The sequence below is a fragment of the Mustela nivalis genome, assembly GCF_964662115.1.
Source record: "Mustela nivalis genome assembly, chromosome: 16".
Classification (NCBI taxonomy): domain Eukaryota; kingdom Metazoa; phylum Chordata; class Mammalia; order Carnivora; family Mustelidae; genus Mustela; species Mustela nivalis.
Window position 1 is genome coordinate 30707888 of NC_139035.1, and position 20161 is coordinate 30728048.

Below are 20161 nucleotides of genomic sequence, written 5' to 3' on the forward strand. Positions count from 1 at the left end.
CTAAATTCTGAGACCCTTTTCTTTCTGGATTGTCTTTTCTTTAGAACCTATAGTTTTCTCTACAAGACATGGTTTTATTGGATGCACTGGGGGAGGGGGGTCAGCCCCACTGAGGTGAGACACAGTAAATTTTAGCACATTCTGTCTACTTTGCCCAAAGCTGACTCCCCTGCCCAGCACCCCAGACTCAGGCAGGGACAAGGGTCGGAGCTGGGTCACTACAGGTCCTTGAGCGCCTGGGCTGCTGGTCATGCCCATCATTACAGGAGCAGACCAGGGGTTCCTGAAACACCCACTGAATGTCTGACTACAGGCTCCAGACTGGCTGGTCCCATATCCGGGCTCCTGCCCACCACACCTCCCGCTGAACTCCTGCCCCTCCAGTCTGTTCTGGAAGACACTCAACTGGTACAGGCCTGAGAGGCTGGGGGTGGGGTGGGGGGTGATTTTCTGCCCTGCTTCCTATCCTGAAAGCCCACCCGGGTACCCCAACAGCCACACGCTCAGTCAAGCAGGAGCTGCCTAGGGGAGCTTGGATCCCCCTTTTTCTGAAACTCCACACTGCATCTCGACTTAATTCCCAGAGCAGAACACAGAGTTGTCACCGCACGCTGAGACCAGACATAGAGTGGAAACTCTGGAGAGCTTCTGAGAACCTGAACCTGGGGTTGGGGGCAGCTAGGAGGCCCGCATTCTAGACACTGCCCAGGGGTGGGGGTCCAGGCCCAAGACCAACTGGCCCTAGCTTTCACTTAGGTCGGCATGGAGACCCCGTTCCCCCCGAGTGGAGATCTCAGGATCCATGCAAGGGACGTGCCCACTGGAGGCTATGTGTGTGCCTGTTTCTTCCAAGAACTGCCCTCCCTGGGCCCACAGCCTGCTCGGAAGCCCTGCCCTCTCCCTCCCGCACGCCTGGACACACTTGTGGAGACTCCATCCTCTCTGGTTCATGTCCGGTTCTGGGCTCCTGGCTGCCCGCTTTGTCCACTTTGACTGGGTTCAGCTTTCCAGCCCAGCCCCTAGGGACGCCCTTCCTGCACACCTGCCTCCCCGGGGCCACACTGTCCCAGACGCCCTCTCTGCCAGCACGGAGCTGCGAGCACAGGAAGCAGCACAGGCCGGGTGCTAAGACCTGGGTTTTGGATCCTGATCCTGCTGGTGCTGTGTGAGCTGCTCTGACCGCACGTTTGCTCAGCTGTCGAAGGCGGGGGCGGGGGGGCGCATCAGAAGGCTGTTAGGATCTGATGCAAAAGGGAAACTAGTTCCCTGGATGGGCTTCAGAGATGTGGAACCTTCTGTCCAAACTCTGCGTGAAGGTGAACGTATGTGTTTTTCTAGGGAAGGAGTTGGGACAAAGCTGGGACCCAGGACAGGTGAGGTCTCGGGCCACAGTGTGGGGTCCCCCAAAGGGAAGAGAGCTGAAAAGGGGGGCATGTAAGGAGGGGGAGACGCCCAGGGGAGGACAGGGTGCCGCGGGCCCTCACAGAACACAAAGGCAAGAGGGTTCTTTGAGGGCATAAGCACCCGGCGTGCCCCCTGAAGGGGGATGACCACCTTCTCCCTGTGTGTCTCACTGTGGGTTTCTGCACGGAATATTTACCTATGAATCTTGTGTCTAAGGCAGAGAGAGTTCACGTATTAATTTATTCATTTATCCGACGACTACGGAGTGACACTCTCTCGGCCCCCACCTGCCCAGCCAGGCACCTCTTGTGCTCACGGGCCCCAGGGAATCCACGCCGAGTCCAGACCTGCCCCCTCTTCTGACTTGTTTGGGAAAAGGGGGATTGGGCTGCATTTTGGGGTCATCAGGCACAGACACCTTGCCCTCTGGACTACCCTGACAAAGGTTTGAGTGTCTCCGGCTAGACTCACCCCTCTTGGCTCCAGCTGACCCGGAGCACACGGGGCACACACACCTTCCCCGCACAGCACTCCCGGGTAACCTGATTAATGCCTCCTCGAAGGCCCAGAGCCCTCTTCTGAAAAGACGAATTCCGACGGAGCCATGTCAGTAAATTTCCAGGGCTGTGTTCCCGGCCTCTGTGTGTGCCCTGAAGGTCATGTCTGTGCAGGGGGCGGGGTCACCTGGGGCCACGGCAGGGAGAGGGACAGGGCGGGTTTCCTAATATTTGTGGCCGCTGGGGTTTATCCAAACAGGGAGCACAGTGAGGCGGAGAATCCAGGAGACGCTGGGCTTCCGTCTCCCCCAAGGACAGTGCGGCTGCCTGCGGGGGTCCCAGAACACAAGATCCGTCAGGGCAGGGCCCGTGTCACTGCGGAGCACATGTCCCTGACTCGAGGCACACACAGCGTGCACACACTTCAAACACACACGCTGAAGAAGTGCAGACAACACACTGCCCAAGGCTGGCCCTGCCGCCTCCTGGAAGCCCTCTGAGCTTTGGTACCCCCCATTGTTGCTTCTCTTGGGGCCTTCGGCCTGACATGCCCCTGTTCCCCACAGTATTTCTGAGAGCCTCTGAGCATCCCCTCCTTGCAGGACTCTGGCGGGCAGGGACACCATCTCTTCCTCTCCTCTGCTCTCTCCTGCCTCGTTTGCTCCCCCCGTCCCCATACCTGGTGCGCGGGCTCCAGATGAAACTGGCCCTTGCTCTCAGGCACATGTACGACAGTGTGGGGACAGGTGGGGAACCACGATCACAGGTGGTGGTGAGTCCTAGGCTTCAAGTCTGAACAGGGAGGGGAGCTGCAGGAGTGGGGTGGTAAGAGAGGGTGGGCTAGGGGGAGGTGGGCTTGAACTGGTTCTGAGGAGCAGGTGGTGGGGAGGCGCCCTTGCAGGGCTAAGGAAGGGTGGGTGGGGGCACTTGTGCAGTGCAGGGGCGGCTCAGTCCCAGAGAAGCAGGGAGCAGGCACAGGTGGGACAGGGCTCGAGTGAGGGGAAGGTGAGGTGAAGAGTAGATTGGACCAGACTCTCCCAGTTCAGGGAGGGTGCTGTCTCAGCCTCTCCCTTTTTGCACCAGACCCTCCAGGCCAAATAATATGCTTACACTTTCCAGAAGGGGCCACTTCCCATGGGAAAGTGCCAACCCTGGCTGGGGCGAGGGGTCTTCCGGTGACCCCAGCCCAGTGGCTGAAAGTGCAGGAGGGGCCCTGAATCACAGGGCTAACCGTGGTCATCCTTCAAACCCATGAAAATGAACAGGAAAATCCTGTTGTTTCGAGTCACTCATGTTGGGGGTGGGTTACGACGCTAGATAAAGGGGTAGTGAGATAGGGGCCTTCCGGGAATCCGCTGTCCTGAGATCTGGCCAGGAATACCTGCCTGATGACTGTGATGGCCTGACCCGCTTTTGTGGGGAGCAGGTGCCAGCAAGACGGCGGCCAGCACGGAGATGGCAGTGTGGGGACCGTGCCTAAGGTGCCCAGTCACACTGCCGTCGCTGGGGAACCTCAGGCCCTGAGACGCAGTCCACACGGCAGCCCCAGGAGGGGAGCACCCTCCAGAAGCAGGGGCAGCCACTCTTCGGCTGCAACACCTCCGGGGGAGGGGAAGGGCTGAGCCCCTCCCACAGGTTCAAACATCCCAGCAATGTCCTGGTTCCTCCCAACTGTTGTGGGGGGCAGTCAGGAGCCTTGTCAACCTGCCCATCATTCACCACCACGGCTCCCTCCTCCAGGCTCCCTCTGACGTCCCCACCCTCCCCAAGGCACCCAGATGGGATGGTCCCTGGTTTCCCACCTAGGGCACTTTGCCACCAATTCCCCCATCCCAGGGCATTCTGGCAGTGTCTGGAGACATTTCTGATGGTCGGGTGTGGGTGGAGCTGGTGCATGTAGTGGCCAGGGGCCAGGAAAGCCCAGCCTGTTCTACAGCACGGAGGGTAGGAGGCCCTGTCCTATGTCCAGTCCCGCTGGCCCGGTCTTATGTCTTCATGAAGCTACATAAGTTCCAAAGAGACCAGATGCTAAGGCTGTTTTTGGCCACATCTGACCCTGGTTTTGGAAGGGAGGGGACAGAAGCCCCGACGGGCCAACCTGGGGCCACCCGTGGGAGCTGCTGAGGAGGGGCTTCCCTAAAGGACATGCACAGCCTGCCAGGGGGCCAGGCCTGTGAGATGGTGGCTGGGGAGTCCCAGTGGGTGTCCCTCCCATGACCCTTTCATGCCCTGTAGCACCAGCCCAGAGGAGGGTACCCCCAAATCAGAATGCCCCTACACCCAGTCACTGCTCATTTACATTGTTGACTGTGGGGGATGGGCCCCACCCCTCCCTGGCAAACACAAGCCTCCTTCCAGGATACAGCGGCATCGAATAATCCAGATCACATGTCCCTGCCCCTCCCGTCCCCTGTCCCCTGTCGGAGAGGGCCCTACAAGGAAGTAGGGAGCTGAGAATGTGAGCCATGTGGTTCCCGCCCTGACTCTGAACTTGCCTGGAACAATGGATGCTGGGAAGGGAGTCCCTGCCCCACTGCTGAGACTGGGGTGCCTGGGGCCCAGACCCAGGAGGAAGCCACCTGATGCTCTGATGCTGGTTTCAGCTATGTTCCCCAGCTTCCGGGACTGGGGCTTAGTCCAACCCACATCCTTTCTGCCCCGACCCCTGCTCCCTTCATCCACCCTCCAGGAGGAGTCCCCAAACTCCTGAGTCCCTGGAGGCATCCCCAGGGTTGAACTGTGGACAAAACCCTGCTGATTGGGGCGGGGGGGAGCCAGGTACAGGAGACCCCAGGACAAAGTGTCCCAACAAGAATGAGTTCTTGGGGCGCCTGGGTGGCTCAGTGGGTTAAGCCGCTGCCTTCGGCTCAGGTCATGATCCCAGGGTCCTGGGATCGAGCCCCGCATCGGGCTCTCTGCTCAGCAGGGAGCCTGCTTCCTCCTCTTTCTCTGCCTGCTTGTGATCTCTCTCTGTCAAATAAATAAATAAAATCTTTAAAAAAAAAAAAAAAGAATGAGTTCTTGACTCTAATCCAGACCCAGAGACAGAGAAATCGAGTCATGAAGTTCCCCACCCCACTGGGAAAGGGAGGACACAAGCCTCACCTTTGCTCCCACAGCCCAGGAGCGGGGGGTGGGGGGGAGCTCCGGCTGAAGGCGCACTATAGGCAGAGCGTGCGCCCCGTGGACGGGGCATGGAAGACAGGCCGGTGCCCCCTGAGCTCTTCTCTGAACACCACCTCCTGTACCTCTCCACAACCTTGGGGGCTGCAGAGGGCAAAGCCCAGAGCCCAGCCGGGCAGGTATGAACGCTGGCACCACGCCGACGCCCATGCCACTGGCCTCCCCAGAACCCATCTGACCCGCCCGCAGGAAGGGAGCCGCCAACCTGCAGCTACCAAGCCCCTCCCACGCGCCCCGAGCTGCGCAGGTGCGTGCAATCTCAGCCTCAGCCCTGGTGCCTCTTCTCCCCAGTTCAAGGATGAGGGAACTAGAGCCTTGGGAGGACGGTGATCCACCCAAAGCGAAGAGCCACGCACTGCAGAGCCATGGCCACGCTCTGCCTGATGGACCCCCACGTCCTCACTCTGGACCCTGACGTTCACAGGTGCTCATGGACGCATGTGCCCAGCTTGGCTTCGGGGGAGACACACAGGCCTGCAGGGACCATCTAACCGCAGAGAGGGAGGGACGGGAGGTTGGAGCCCGGTGAGCCGTGGTCTGCAGCGCCACCCCCGCGGTGCCCATATGCGCATGTGGCTGGCACAGACCACTTCCGTTCTGGTTAACTGCACAGCTGCTGGCCTGGCTCGTGGTGTGAACCACCCTCCTCCCGGGGCTCCACCCCCCCCCCCCTGCTGCAGGCCAGTGCCTCGCCAGGCCCCCCTGTGGCTGAAACTGCTGGGGGGTGATCTGAGCAGGGCTACCCAGACCTTGGAGCAGGGACATAAGTTGACCCCCTTGGGGGGTGGGTGGGGGGTACAGGAGGACTGTGGGGGTCTGCCAGCAGAGAGAACCATATTTTGGACTCACAAAATGTCAGAAGTAGTGGGACCTTAGGAAACGGATCCAACTCTCATGTCAGAGGCAGACAGCAGAGTCCAGAGGGTTGAGGCCTGGCTCTTGGCTCAGGGAGCACCTGAGAAGCGAAAGTCACAAGGGGATCAGAGGCCGGTGGGGAGCGGGGGGCCCCATAAACTCCTGGGCACCCCGGGGGCTTCAGCTGCAGATGTATGCAATGATGGGGGGCTTCTTTTGGGGGGGAATTCCTGCTGCCTTTGCTCTCTGGGGTCGGGAGGTCAGGAACACTGCTGTATACCGGCCAAGGCCAGGGCCAGCCGGGGCAGGAACAGGGGCCTGGGGGAACACAGCAGCGTCAGCGCTCCAGCCGTCCCAGCTTCTGCCACTGTCTTAGGGACAACAGGACGGGAGCAGGGAGCGCGGCGGCAGCCTTGGGGGAGCAAAGCCGTGGAGGAGTATTTCGAACTGGAAGGGAGGCTGGGAGGAAATGAGTCACAGCCACCACCCATCTGCTCCAGGACCCGGAGAGGCCCCGGTGGGGCGCTGATGATGGGGCTGGCCGCGAGGCGACGGTTGCCAAGAGAAGAGAATGTATTTACTTTCTCCACCAAACCAGCAGACACTTCATTTTTAGTCACAACTCGCATATTCCCGAACAGAGGGGCATCCTACAAGAACCATAACATGCAAGGGGGCGTGGGAAACTGCCACAGCCCAGCAGGACCCAGAAAGACGCAACAGCCAGACATAACGTGGTCCCTGATGGGGGTCCTAGAGCAGCGCCAAGACACCAGTAACCGCTGAGGAAACCCTGAGGGTGCCGGGTCATGAATGGTAACAAGCCCCCAAGCTCGGCGAGACGGGAGATCTGGGTGTGGGGTGGTTGGGGGGTCTCGGAACCATCCTGTCTGTCCTTCCATAAATCTGAGACCGTACCACAAAACAAAGGCTGTTAACATTTGCAAAAGGCACCTACTATAAAAATGACCTCTTAAAAAATTACACTGTAAATCATCCCAAAATTATTCACAGGGGTGCCTATGTGGCTCAGTTGGCTAAGTGTCCCTGACTCTTGGTTTTGGGTCACATTGTGATCTCAGGGTCGTGTGACTGAGCCCCGTGGGGGGCTCCACACTCAGTGCGGAGTCTGCTGGGGATTCTCCCTCTCCCTCTGCCCCCTCCCCTGCTTGTGTGTGTGTGTGCGCACTCTCTAATAAATCTTTAAAAAAATATAAAAATATATAAAAATTATTTAAAACACTTATTAGTAGTTAAGTTTTGGGGGAGTCAACTTACATGCGGACTTTCAGCCGTGCAGGGCATCAGCACCCCCGACCCCCTTGCGGCTCCAGGGTCAACTATATTGTCATTATTCCCACTTATGGAAGGGGAAACTGAGTCTCGGACAGCTTGGGTAACCTGCCCAAGGTCCCCCAGGCTAGTAAGCAGTGGAGGGAGCAGGTGCTTCTCTAGTGGGCTGGGCTGTGGAAAGCACACCTATAGCCATCACCCCCCATTAGGTGCTCTGGGAACCTAGGTGCCTTTTGGGGGTGGGCCCCACGAGAGGGCCTCGAGGACATGCTCCAGATGACAGTGACACGGGGTGGTGCCTTTCAAGGGCTATGACAGCTGCTGGCAGCTTTGAACCCTTCCCTGGGGGCCAAGGATGGGGAGGCGGAGAGCCAGGGGAGAGGGGAGAGAGCTGTGGGGGGCAGTGGGGGGGCTGTGGGGACTCTGGGAGCACTGGAGAAAGCTCGGCAGAGGAGTTCAGCTCCTGGATTTCCTGGGCCCCTGGGGGCGGTTGTGCCTGGGAAGAGCAGGTTACTGCCAGCGAGACCAGAGCCTACTTAGCTGCTCACTGTAGGGGCAATTCTGCAAGCCCCGCATGAACGACCTCGCTGGGGTTTTTGGCTGCAGCCCTGGAGGAGGGGGATGGTTTGGGGATGGCCTACTGCTGGGCAGACTCCCGGAAATGGAAACGTAGAAGTCCACGGACGGCACCCTACGGGGTCCCTGCTGAGCCAAGCGTGTGTCTGGGCAAAGAGTGAATTCTGCTCTGAGAACGTCACCTCCCGGTCCCCGTGACAGAGTCACAGCATCAGGACAGCTTGGAGGAGGGCAGAAAGACCTATAACTGGATCCACTTCCCTCCTTAGTGCGTTTCAGCTGTGCGGCGGTCTCTATATCCACAGCCGCACTGCTGAGGCTGTCTTCTGGTCTGCGTGGGGGTGAAGGGGTTTACAGCAGAGCTGGGGTGACTGCCTGCAGCAGGACACACCGAAGTGGGTGTGACAGTGGACTGTCACCGCTGCGGACTGTCGGGCCACATTCCATGCTGGAGCACATGGCCTGGGCTCCATGGGAGGCCGGAGGAACGACTCTAGAACAGCCAAATGCCTCGTCTGATCGATGACTTGCCCACAGTCTAGGAGCTGAGCCCACGTTGCCACTCTGCTCCTGTGGCCAGGCGCTGTAATGCTTCTGAGCCTGCTGGGACTGGCGACAGTCACCACCCCACGCCCAAAGGCCAGAGTCAGGGTGAGAGTTCAGATAATCATGTTTCCCAGATGGCCATTGAATCAGGAGACTCGGAAAGGAAAGGCCAAAGAGGGCAAGCGGCCTTAGGCGTTAGAGACCAAAAACGGAGGAATTAATTCTACAAGAGCTGATCACACTTGACCTTGTTTCTATCTGACCCAGGGCAGATCTCGGGAATTGTGCCCCTGGAATGTAAGGCCCACCCGTCTCCTCTCCTCTCAGAGAGGCCTCAAGAGGGCTTAAACACTCCACTTGCTACTTATGCTACCTGACTCTTGAGATGTCATAACCCTTGGAAGCAGATGTTCGGGCCACGTGCAGGGTCCAGTCCAGGTATGACAGATCCTCCAAGTCCCCGGGGCTGGCCCAGGCCTCTGTCAGTTCCCAAGGACCCCTGGGCATCTAGTCTATCGTTTGGGGAGTAGAGGGAAGGAAACAGGGTGTGCAGGAGGGTGTTCTCTGCAGGTAAGAATGTACTCCGGAATCTCAGGAATCCACACACAGAGGCTGGGCTCAGGCCAGCGGTCATGTTCCCTGAGAGGCATTTCCTGTGGGGCTCCTAGAGTCCCACAGTCACACAGCTGCCCTGACGTCCCTTGGCGACCAAGACTCTCCAGCCCCTTCTGCAATCATAGCCCAGGGGCTGAGGACACAGGCCCCAGAGTCCGGCTGTGCATGTCTGTGTGCCTGACCCCCAGTTCCGATGTCACTTCTGGGACCTCAGTGTCCTCATCAATAGGAATAATCACAGCACTGCCGGGATTCTGTCATCACAGCTTAGTGTCTGGGGCAGAGCGTCCACTCCATAAACACGAGTGGGTATGACTCTGAGTATTGGAACCTGTGCCAGGTGGGCCAGGAAAGGAGCTACAATTCCAAATGATCAATCTTGTCAGAGACGCTGCGGCCAGGGGCTCGGCCTCGGACCCTCAGATGCTCCCAGTTCAGCCCCCCTTGCCCCGTGTTCATTTAAATGAACATTGCCACCCCCTTTGCAGGGAGAAGCGTTGCTTCCTGCTCTTACGATCCCATGGTGAGCCCATCTTACAAACCCCAAGAACGCCCTGGTGCTCTGACTTCCCTTCAGCGGTGAGTGCAGGCTTTCCTCTTCCCGCACACTGAGTCACCATACCTGGCCCTGCAGCTGCCCGAGAACAGAGGTGTCAGGGCTGTGACTGGCCTGGGGAGTCCTTCCACCTGGCCCTCAGCCCACAGCCTGACTGCGTCATAGGCCGCTAGCCAATCTGCCCCCGTGGGACGGGGGCTCCAAGCACAAGGTGGTGAAATCCAGAAGCCCCTGCACCCTCCAGTGGGAGCATCTGTGTAACCTCAACAACCAGCCCAGAGCAGGGGACCCAGGAGGCCTCATGTGTGCCTCAGGATGGGCCCCTCAGGGGAGCAAGAATTCCAAGAAGCTTCTGGAAATGGAAACCCCAGGCTGCCAAGGGAGGGAAGGCACAGCCTTGCAGACGAGACCCCACAGCCCGCTTCAGACGCCGTCACTTACCCAGGGCTCCTTGGCAGATGTCTGTGCGAGTGGCCCCTCCAATAATAAACTTTGGGTCATCGCAGATCTCCTGCAAACGAGACCCGCAGAGTGCTGTCAGGCCACCAGGCTCCTGCTTCCAGGGTTAGGACATCCCCGTTCCTGGTGGGTGCACCAGACACCTTCTCCCCCTCCCCACCCAGGGCAAGTTAGAAACAGACTGCCATGGGCTCCTTCTCGTACTGCTGCCCATGGAAGGCGTGGAAGCCCAGCACCTCGCACTGCCGGCAACTCACTTCATCTCGCTACTTCCCCTCCACCACCTGTGGGTCCCTTGATACTCTGGGGACACCCCGCCAGCCTCTCTCCTCTGTTCCCACACATCAGCTGTATGGTCTTCATGGGATTCCTTTCCCACCCTGTGCTCTCCTGTTTCATCTCCTACCGTATTTCAAGCCTCACTGCCACCTCCTCCATGAAGCCCTCCTTCACAATCCAGCCCTTGCTCATCTCTGGGACTCTGAGACCCCAGCACTAGTACTCTGTGGTCTGGTATTTAGCTGTGCACCGTCCAGTGGTGCTGGTGGGTGTGTGCCGGGGATCGGAGCTAGTCTCCTGAATTCGCCCATGGGGCCGGGACATGGGTGGCGTCCATGTGTCAGGGACGCTGCTACAGAGTGGGGCTGTGCCTGGTGCTTCATGTCATGGGGCCCCTCAGGGACTCAGATGGGCAGGCGAAGAAACAGGAAGAAACAGGCCACGGAGATAGAACATGTAAACAATGTGTCTAAGTTACAGAGAGCTCTGGAATTTGCGACTACAGCCATAGAGAGCTCCTACGCTTCCTGCTCCCTGCTCCGGATCTGGGGCAGGGGGTGGCACTCCCTCTAACTGATTAGTAACACAGCTCTTGAGGGTGTTACAACCTCACTGATCAGTAACACAACTCAGGATGATTCCCCCTCAGCCGCATGGAGGCCAGTTTTGAACAATTCTAGCCCCTCCGCCACCCTGTCCATTTCCTGATTCTGAAACACTCCACCCCAAAGCCACAGAGGAAGCCAGCATAAATCTGGGCTTTTGTCGGCTTCCACGACCTCTGTGTGCAGGCACTCCACCCTACACCCCGTACTGTGCCCCTGGTGTGTCCCTCTGGGTCCAGCACAAGCCCTTCCTGGGTGGGGCCTGGATCCGGCCCAATGTCCCCAGTCCCCTGTCCCAGCACCTCAGTCCACAGGAGAACAGATTCCTTTCACGCCTCGCCATGGTCCCCTCCCTGCTCGGTCGGTCTGCTCGGGGGATGAGAGGACAATGCGAGTGTGTTTCTGCTGAACGGAACCTGCCAGCCCAGCACTTATGCAGCTCATCGAAGGACACACTGGGCTTGATGCCGAGAACCCAAGATTCACACCGCCATTCTTCTGTGCGCCAGGCTCTTCCCCCAGCAGGATTTTTCCACTGTTGCAGAAACTTTCCCACACCTCGGCAGCGTCTCCAAAGAAGGCAAAGCTCAGGGTGGCCCTTGGAGGTGCCACAGGAAAGTGCGGTACTGGATTAAACATGGATGCAACAGTCCTGGGGACGGGGTTGAGGGCTTGGGCTCTGGGTCCAGACGGTGGGGGGGGGGGGATCTGAACCCTGGCTCTGCCATTTTGATGGGTCCTAAGTCCCCGGCAAGGTCCTCCACCTCCTTTGGCTTTGGTTTCCTCATTTGTAGAATGGGAACTATTTGACGAGTGTACCTCCCACAGGGTGTTCTGGCGGGGGTCACCAAGTGTCCTTGGTAAGCCCTCTGCAGAAGTCAGCTATTGTTATTACCAGTGAAGAACAAGGGGATGACAGTCCCCTATCCCAGGGGCTGGAGATTCGGGCTGGAGGGTGAATAAGCAAGTCACCACAGAAGTGTGTACTCTCGGGGCACAGGGGACTTGCCCCCCCCCCCCAACTCTCACCTGACTACCCCTCTCCAGTGGCTGCACAGTCAGTGGGAGGTCAGGAAAGCGCTCCCTGGGGAGGGGCAGCGCAAGGCCTGCCTGCTCTCCCTTCCTTGGGACCCTGTGTCACAAGCTCCTCCTGTCTGCCCGTCTCTCACTCCTTCCTCCCTTGGTGACTCAACACATGACACATCCCACAGCCTCTAAAACCCCACTGCCTGCCCTACCCACCACTCCCCTGCTGCTTTTCAGACACCCTTCTGAAAGAAGCCCAACAATGGTTTTCCCTTTGGGTCCCTGACCGTCTACAGCACCCCGGTGTCTGGCTCCACATCACCTTCCCACTGCAGCTCCTCTGCCAAAGTCACCAATGACTCGCTGGTGTCCAAATCCAGGAGACATTTTGTTTTCCTTGCCTGACCCCAACCACAGCAGAGTTCCAGAAGGCAGGACAGAGGCAGAGGGCTGCTGTGAGCTGTGGGGTCTGCACACCCATGGGCTGGACAGCGTCCCAGCCCCCGCCCAGACACCTGCGTGAGCAAATATTTAACTTCTGCAAGCCTCCAGTTCTCCAACTGCTGAATGGGAACATAACAACCTCCCTGCCTCCCCTGCCCCCAACTTGTGCAGCTCCCAGCCTGTCTCATCTTGAGCAGGGGTCCTGAGATGGCCCCAGACCTCTCTCCCATCTGGAAGCACTACCGGCATGTCTACCTGCTGGGTGACCTGCCTTCCCTCACCAGCCCCTGAAGTCTAAGGAGGCAGAAACTAGATGCACCGTCCCTGGCATGTAATAGGTGCTCCGTAAATGCTTTAGTGAACAAAAGAACAAGTGAAGGCATGTGCAAATTCACTCTGTAAACTGTGAGTGAGGTGCTATGTTAGTGTCAGATGAATACATACTCTCATTTGTCACTTTCATGACTGGAACTTCAGTCAAGGCTCTCTACAGTCCTGCCTTCATTCATTCCCTGACTCCCTGAAGAATCACTGTCTTTCTCTTCACAGGTGTATCCCCAGCATCGAAGACAGTGCCTGGCATGGGAACAGGTGCTTAGGCCGCTGGATGAGGAGGCACAGATTTCTGGGGGACACACTGGTGACCAACACACACGGGGTCTCTGCAGTTTAGTGTGAAGGGGCAGATAATACATAATTACATCTGTAAACTACAAAAACACCGGAGAAATGTTAGCAGGGCTCTGTGAGGAACAATAAAAGATAAAGAATAATAAATCAATAAAGGGGAAAATACTTAGGCAACACCTCTCCTTCTAGATGAAGAAATGCAAGTAAAGAGGCTAAAAGGTGCAGGCAGGGTCACCCAGAAGGTGAGCAAGAAATGAAATCGAGTCCTAGGGACCCCATCTAGGGCATTTCTATTGCGCTTGCTGCCTACAGGCTGGGTTTTGGGTAACAAGAAACCTGGGAGGTCCAGAGGAGTAGACGCAGGGCAGCAACCTTACTCTCAAGTCAGGAATCTAGAGCCTGGGTTCCCAAGAAGCCTTGTTCAGGTTTGGTGGGGGAAGGCCAGGCAGTGTCCCATGGCAGGTGGAGCCGGCACATCCCGTGTGCTGGGGTCCCCAGCACAACCACAGGAGGGGACAAGCTGTCCCAAGACCTGCCAGGGAAGGGTGGGGATGGGACAAGGGAACTTAGAGCCAGCCCCCCCCCCAACCCGAGGTTCCCCGGGAAAGACTGGGCCTGTGCAATGAGGAGGAGCACTGGCTCCCTGCTGGATTACCCGGTCTATCCCCGTCTGTCTACCGTTAACCATCAGGGTAAATGTTATGCGGAGGTCTCACCAGCTCCCAATTGGAAAAACAAACACGAAACTCTGATTGGATAAATCTAACCACGACTGCACGAGAGAGAGTCCTTACTCACAAAAGGAACAGGCTCGGATTTCCCTGCCCCCCCCACCCCCGACGCAGACACAAGCTGAGTTAGAGCCTGACTTTCCCTGGTCAGAGATACTGCCTCCCACGCTCCTTTGCCCGCAGACTCTCCTTCCACCACCTCCCCGCCGGAGTCCAAGCAAAGTTTGCCCCAGGTTCCCTATGTCACCCCGACATCTGGCAGAGTCCAAGGCGGCTCCCGTCGCCTTCTAACTGCACCGCTGGGCAGGGCGCGCCAGACCCGGCCCGGGAAGTGCCGGGGTGGACAAAAGCCAGGCCCGCGCAGCGGACGCGCCCGCATCGAGTAACGGGGAGGGGCGCGCGCGGTGCGCTCCTGGTGCGCTTTCGGCGGCGGGCGCAGGCCCTCCACGACCCCACTGCCGCGGCCGGCCACCTCCTCCCAGCGGCGAGGCCTAGGCCCCGCACCCTGCGTCCCTCACCCACTACGGGCGCTGCGCCCCCGCCGTCCCCTGCCGCTCTCCGCCCACCCTGGCCCATTCTCCCCGCCGCCCCGTGCTCCGCGCCCTACCGTGGGCCGCTTCCACTCGATGCCCTGCGTCTTGCTGGAGTAAGGCCCCAGTTCCTTGAAGCCCAGGGAAGAAGGGATGGCCGGGAAGGAGGGGTCCTGGAAGAGCGTCCCGGCCTCCAGGCACTCGTCCCGCAGCGCCTCGTAGTCCTGGTTGAGGTACTTGATGGACTTCTCGTGCGAGCCCAGCCCCTCGGCCGTCTCTCGGTCCTTCACCAGCTTGGCTGCGATGCCGGCCATGGCGCGGGGTCTCGGCAGGGGCGCGGCGAGCAGCGACGGGTATCGGCAGGGGCGCGGCCTGGTCGGTCGCGCTGCGGCTGGACTGCAGTCAGCGGCGCTGCAGGCGGCGCCTCCCCCGGCAGCAGGCGCCCCCGCCCGGCGGGGTGTGGCCTTGGCGTCCGCGGGGTGTGGCCTCGGAGTCCCGGGGTTACGGCCTCGGCGCCGGGAGGAGGTGTGGCTTTCCGGCGGAGGTGTGGCCTCGGCGCCGGGGGGCGGGGTGCCACCTGCGGCGAGGACAGCCACCAACTCCCCGCCCAGAGTAAGAAGCGGGTACGCGACTGAATCAGCGGCCCCCACGTGGGCCCCGACTTTGTGCCCAACACCGCTGGCGGCTGTGCTGACGGTCTCATTCAAGGCTCGCAGCAACCGCGGGAGAGGGGTGTCCCCCGCTGGGGTTCCCATCCTACGGAGGCGAACAGCGGGCCTCGGAAAGGAGAGGTTGGGTGACCCAGTGTCGCACCAGCGGTCGCGGACAACTCCGGGAGTCCCAGGCCTCAGGACCGGTTGTAATCGCACGCTGCGCATCACACACAGGGGGTCGGGGCTTGCGATTGAAAATACATCCTCGCAGGTAAATGCGAATTCCAGGTTAGCACCAGTATTTCCTCAGTGTAAGTATGTCCCAGACAGTGCAGGGGCATACTTATACTAAAAAGGTACTCGTGGGGCGCCTGGCTGGCTCAGTCAGTGAAGCATGCGATCTTGATCTTGGGGTCCTGAGTTCCAGCCCCAGGTCGTGTGTAGAGATTACCAAAAACAGGTATTGTTTATCTGACGCTTACCTTGAACGGGAGGCCGGTGTCAATACTGGTGGGTTGTTTGGAGAGCCATATAGGGTGACTGCTCCCCCCCCCCCCCCGTAGGGGGGTACTGGGTTGTGGGGGAGCAAGCTTTTCAGCTCAACCAGGGAGGCATTGGTACACCCAGTTCTGCTGTCCTCCCACTCCCCACATTAAGGAGCAAGCATTTGTGTTTCAGTGGGAAGCTGGGGGCGACTTTGGCCTCCCCACCTTACCCCAGTGGGACACTTGGCCTTGCTGGAAGACATTTTTTATTGTCAGGACTGAGGATGGGCTGGGCACTGGCTTCTATGGGGTAGAAGCCAGGGATACACTGCTCAACTTCTTACACTTCCCTAGGACAGCTCCCCACGGCAAAGTGATCTGAACGTCTGGTTAGAGCACCTCTTTCCAGCCACCCGATGGTAGTCTTTCAGTGTGCATGAGTTATTTTGACTCTTGAGTTGTAGATAATGGTGGCCACCCAGTGTAGAGATGCACATGAATCCTGCCAGTGTAGGGGTCTCCCCACCCTGCGGGGATCTGCTGAGGCCGGTTGCACAGTCATTTCAATTTTCTTCATTTCATATAAACCAGTGCTTCTTGCACTTTCCCTTTGAACCAGATGTAGCATCTGCTTAGTAGCCTCAATTAATTAATGAGGTAAATGAAATCTTTAACATGTGTTCATTTTATAGCTAGATGAGAATCAGTCATGATTTAACTTTTTTAAAAAAATTATCTTTTAGGGGCGCCTGGGTGGCTCTGTCAGTGAAGTGTCTGCCTTCGGCTCAGGTCATGATCCCAGGGTTGTGGGATGGAGTCCCAAATCGTGCTCTTTGCTCAGTGGGGAGCCTGCTTCTCCCTCTCCTGCTGCTGCTCCCCCTGCTTGCACTCTCTCTCTCTGTAAAATAAATAAATAAAATCTTTTTAAAAAATTATCTTTCAGCTTGAAGAGCAGGAAGATTTGAAGAATAGGAAGTCCATCTTGAAGCATAGTTTGAGATTCGAGTATTTAGAATTTGTCCGCAAGACGATAACCTGTCAGGGAACACTTAAAAATCTTTGGAATTAAAAAGGAAGAAAGATATTCTGGGTGTTCTCTGCAATGCTAGTTTTGTTTGTTTGTTTTGTTTTGTTTTCCTTTTCTTTTCTTTTATTATGACTCTCACCAGCGCCGGACCAGGGAGCAGGTGTAGTCCTGGGGGTTTGCTTTCTTCTCGGCAGGCACCTCCAGGACGCCCTCTGTGGAGTCCTCCTGTGTGAGTTCATCCGGAACCTACGCAGTGCGATCACACCCGCCTTCGCACGCGGCCTCGCACAGGGCCCGACTGAAGTCTTCCGCGTAGTGGGCCAGCTCCTTGGGGTTCACATCAGGACTGACGTTCATCTTGTGCGAGCGGATCTGTAGGATTCTGGCCCGGACCTCCTCCCTGGACATGGGGAATTCCAGCTTTGGGTCCAGACTGCCTGAGCGGAGTTGTGTGGGTCCAGGATGTCCCCACGTTGGGTGGCTGTAGTCACCTTTAGTAGAGCTTTGGGTGGGAACCCACCCAGCTGGTTCAGAAACTGCAACAGTGTCCCCCTCACCTCCCGGTCGCAGGCTTTCTCACGAAGCAGACTTGTGGGGAGTCCCATGAGCTCCTGTCTGTGCCTTTCCCCGTGTGCAGGCTATTTCACAACCCTGTAAGTTTTAGGAAACTGACAGTAATGCAAATAACTCTTGTCTATGTTACTGCAAATAGGGTTTCCCGGAGGGAAGCTCGACCCCACAGCTTCCCTACAGCTGTTCTGTATCTATGAACAGATCTCAGTTCTGCGGTGCCCAACCCGCTGCTCTTTTAGATTCTTCTTTGAACTTTTTCTTTTTTTTTCAACACTTACTGGTTCCCTTCTTCACTGATGAGTGAAGTAAAATCTTGGACCTAGGTTCATCTTCTCTTTGAAAGTCATTATTATACTCTTTCGGGGAAGTATCTTTTGGCACACTTTTATGCACCGGCCCAGAGACTAACTTCCTGTGTTTTCCGCGTTGTCATGGAGCCTAGGGTGTGTTTTTGTTCTGTGTTGCTCCAGAGAGGAGACAGGGACCACCTATGGGCTTCATGGGTCCTGGGTTTAATTTAACAAAGAATGCTTGCACGCCAGCCTTGCCGCGCCTCGTGGAAGGGTAGAGCCCTGCGGTGAGCTCCTGAGCTCAGGCCTTCCCTAGCTTGGCCTTGGCCTAGCACCAGAACCCCTGAGAATTCCTTACTGATTCAAGCTCACAATCATGGGTTTTCCTTATCCCGTCGATTCCTCACAAATGTATATCATCTCTTTGACTAAAGTGAATACAAACTGCCTGTCTCGGTCCTTTCTTTGGGTCCCAATTTCATTACCAGGCTTCTGTGAGCATGGAATACAGCTTTGGGTCTTTGTCCTGTTAAGCGGCTCAGTGTCCATTGAATTTTTAGTCCTATTGAGCACCTGGAGGGCAGAGGGGAAGAATTCTCCCTCCCGGCCGGATGGGGTCCTGCTTCTGGGGGCTGGTTTCCTCTGAACGCCCCATGACCTGAGGGCTCCCTGGCCGGTGGTAGGACCCAGGCTGGAGGTGTTCTTCCAGCATCTCCGGCTTAAGAGTTACCAACTTGAAAGTCTGCATTGGCCTTGTTCTTGAGGGAACTTTTGCAAGGGGCGGCTGCATTTTGAAGGCACTATTTCTCTGCCCCTCAAAATCTCTTGGAGACAACCTGTGGTTTCCCCCTTTTCTGCATTTCCCAAAGAGGAGGAAGGAGCTTAGGATTCGCAAATTGCATTCTGCCACTGTGAGTATTAATTCAGATTCAAGAACTGAACCCTTGGGGCACCAGGGTGGCTTAGAGGGTTAAGCCTCTGCCTTTGGCTCAGGTCATGATCGCAACGTCCTGGGATGGAGTCCCGCATTGGGCAGGGAAGTGTGGGGGGTGTGTCTCTGCTCAGCAGGGAGTCTGCTTCCCCCTTCTCTCTGCTTGATGCTCTACCTACTTGTGATCTCTCGCGCTCTCTCTGTCAAATGAATAAAATCTTTAAAACACACACACACACACACACAAAACAAAACAAAACTGAGCCCTTGGAGCACCCGGCTGGCTCCATCCGTGGTGTGAGACTCTTGATCTCGGGGTCCTGAGTTCGAGTCCCATGTTGGGTGTGGAGATGACTTAAAAAAACAGAGAACTGATCTCTTTGTGCTTCGGGAGTAGCGTTGCCATGCACCCCATTTCCATGGAATCACCCTACTTTGGGGTTTGGGTTTGAAGTCACCAATACTGTCCCCTCCACCATTAATTCTTGTCCTTGACCAAGTGCTCAGTTGTCCATTTTTTATTCTCTGCCCTGCTTGCCCAAACTGTATTCAGCTTTGTCTCTCTCTTACAGGTGTCTGACCTCTGCTTGCCTGCAAACCTGAGAAGACACGAAGTGGAACATGACCCCTTTACCGGCGTCTCCTGGGACTTCCGGTCAGATCCACTGCTCATTTCCCTTGTTCACTTGGCTTCCCCTGCAAAGATTCTGCTTCTCTCTGTCTGCTCATCCTGTACCCTGTAAGAGACAAGCCCTCTCTGTATGCTGGTGAGATGCATGTTTCTGACATTGGAAACGTCTTGCTATTGCTATTGCAATAGTCTTTCTCTCCGATTCGAGTCTTACCTAAGTCCGGATGTGCTTTCGTCTGAAATCTCCAGGTCCTCTTTGCAAGTACCACCCCTGCCCACCTGTTCTGCTTTTGCAGCCTTGGATGAAATCGGAGACATTGACATTGGCTTCTAGCTCATGGGTTTTCTGAAAGCGCCATAACTGAGAACAGAGTGAAGAGACCGCTCTTCTTGGGACCTGTTAACTGGTTTCACTGTCCGATGTCCATGGCGCCCACCGGATTTCTTCTGGGCCTTGAGTATTTTTGGGAAAATGTGTCCACCTGACCAGTGTGATGGAGCTCACACATCTCTGGCCAGTCTCCCGGAGGCCAACTTGGCCCTGAAGGACGTGCCCTGTACCTGCCCACCCACATGTGGCTGACACTGGTCCCAGGTCCACTATGCAACATAGGAAGGGACAGACCAGCCCCACAGACAACTTCCTGCCGCCCCAGCCGCTGTCCACCAGCCTCCCAGGGCCTGGGCGCACAGGACTCCACTCACAGAGGACCTTCGCTGTCCCGAGGGACTCGAATTTGTTTTCAAATGCACGCAGTGATTACCAAGGACATGGAATGGATTTTAAAACCTGAATAAAGTGTTCTTGATACTTCTGGAGCCTCTCACAGGATGCTGTCCCACTGGCCAGTCTTTTCCGCTGGGTTCACCCAGGCGCCCACAGCCCTGCACTCCAGGCCTCGCCCTGGGGAACCTTCCTGCAGTGAGTCACCCTGCCCAGCCCAGAGCACAGAGGCTGAGTCAGAGCCAGGAGCCCAGCCTGTGCGGGTGGGGCCCAGCCTGTGTGTGTGTGTGTGTGTGTGTGTGTGTGTGTGTGTGTGTGTTTGACAGCGTCACAAAGAGAATAAAATGAGACAGAGTCACAAAGAGAATAAAACATCCCGACCACACAGCCGTGGCCCCGAGGTCCATGCTTGATGCACACTAAATCTTCACAGTCAGTCAAGGGAAACCTTCTTGGTTTTTGGCTTGTTTTACAGAAGAGGAAACAGAGGCCTTACGGAGCGGCCACGAAGGGGTGCTCTGAGCCCCCATACTGGAGCCTGTCAGGTCTCCTCTGGCCCAGGAGGGCTGTGTGGCCAGCAGGGGGCCGTTTTCTCCCCAGGGCGGAGGCCCCCAGAAA

General features: G+C 57.2%; 1 protein-coding gene and 2 long non-coding RNA genes across 4 annotated transcripts in view; 2 read left to right on the forward strand and 1 right to left on the reverse strand.

Moving 5' to 3' along the window:
• The window catches only part of CAPN2 (calpain 2), a 40396-nt gene extending 25717 nt beyond the window's left edge, over window positions 1–14679 (reverse strand). The window contains exons 1-2 of the mRNA XM_082704521.1: window positions 14307–14679; window positions 9967–10036 (exon numbers count right to left, since the gene is read on the reverse strand). Coding sequence (XP_082560647.1) covers window positions 9967–10036; window positions 14307–14543 — 307 coding nt within the window. The 5' untranslated portion in view covers window positions 14544–14679. The remainder of the gene's footprint in view (window positions 1–9966; window positions 10037–14306) is intronic.
• LOC309850517 lies at window positions 10063–13131 on the forward strand. The gene is made up of 2 exons (XR_014304303.1): window positions 10063–11491; window positions 12888–13131. It is a non-coding gene; the product is annotated as an uncharacterized lncRNA (long non-coding RNA).
• A 389-nt stretch (window positions 14680–15068) lies between the features above and the next one.
• Window positions 15069–19648, forward strand: LOC309850518. Of its 2 annotated transcripts, XR_014304305.1 has the most exons (3): window positions 15069–15153; window positions 18761–18955; window positions 19069–19648. It is a non-coding gene; the product is annotated as an uncharacterized lncRNA (long non-coding RNA). The 2 variants fall into 2 exon arrangements; XR_014304304.1 differs by having other exon boundaries at window positions 18761–19648.
• Window positions 19649–20161: the final 513 nt, after the last annotated feature.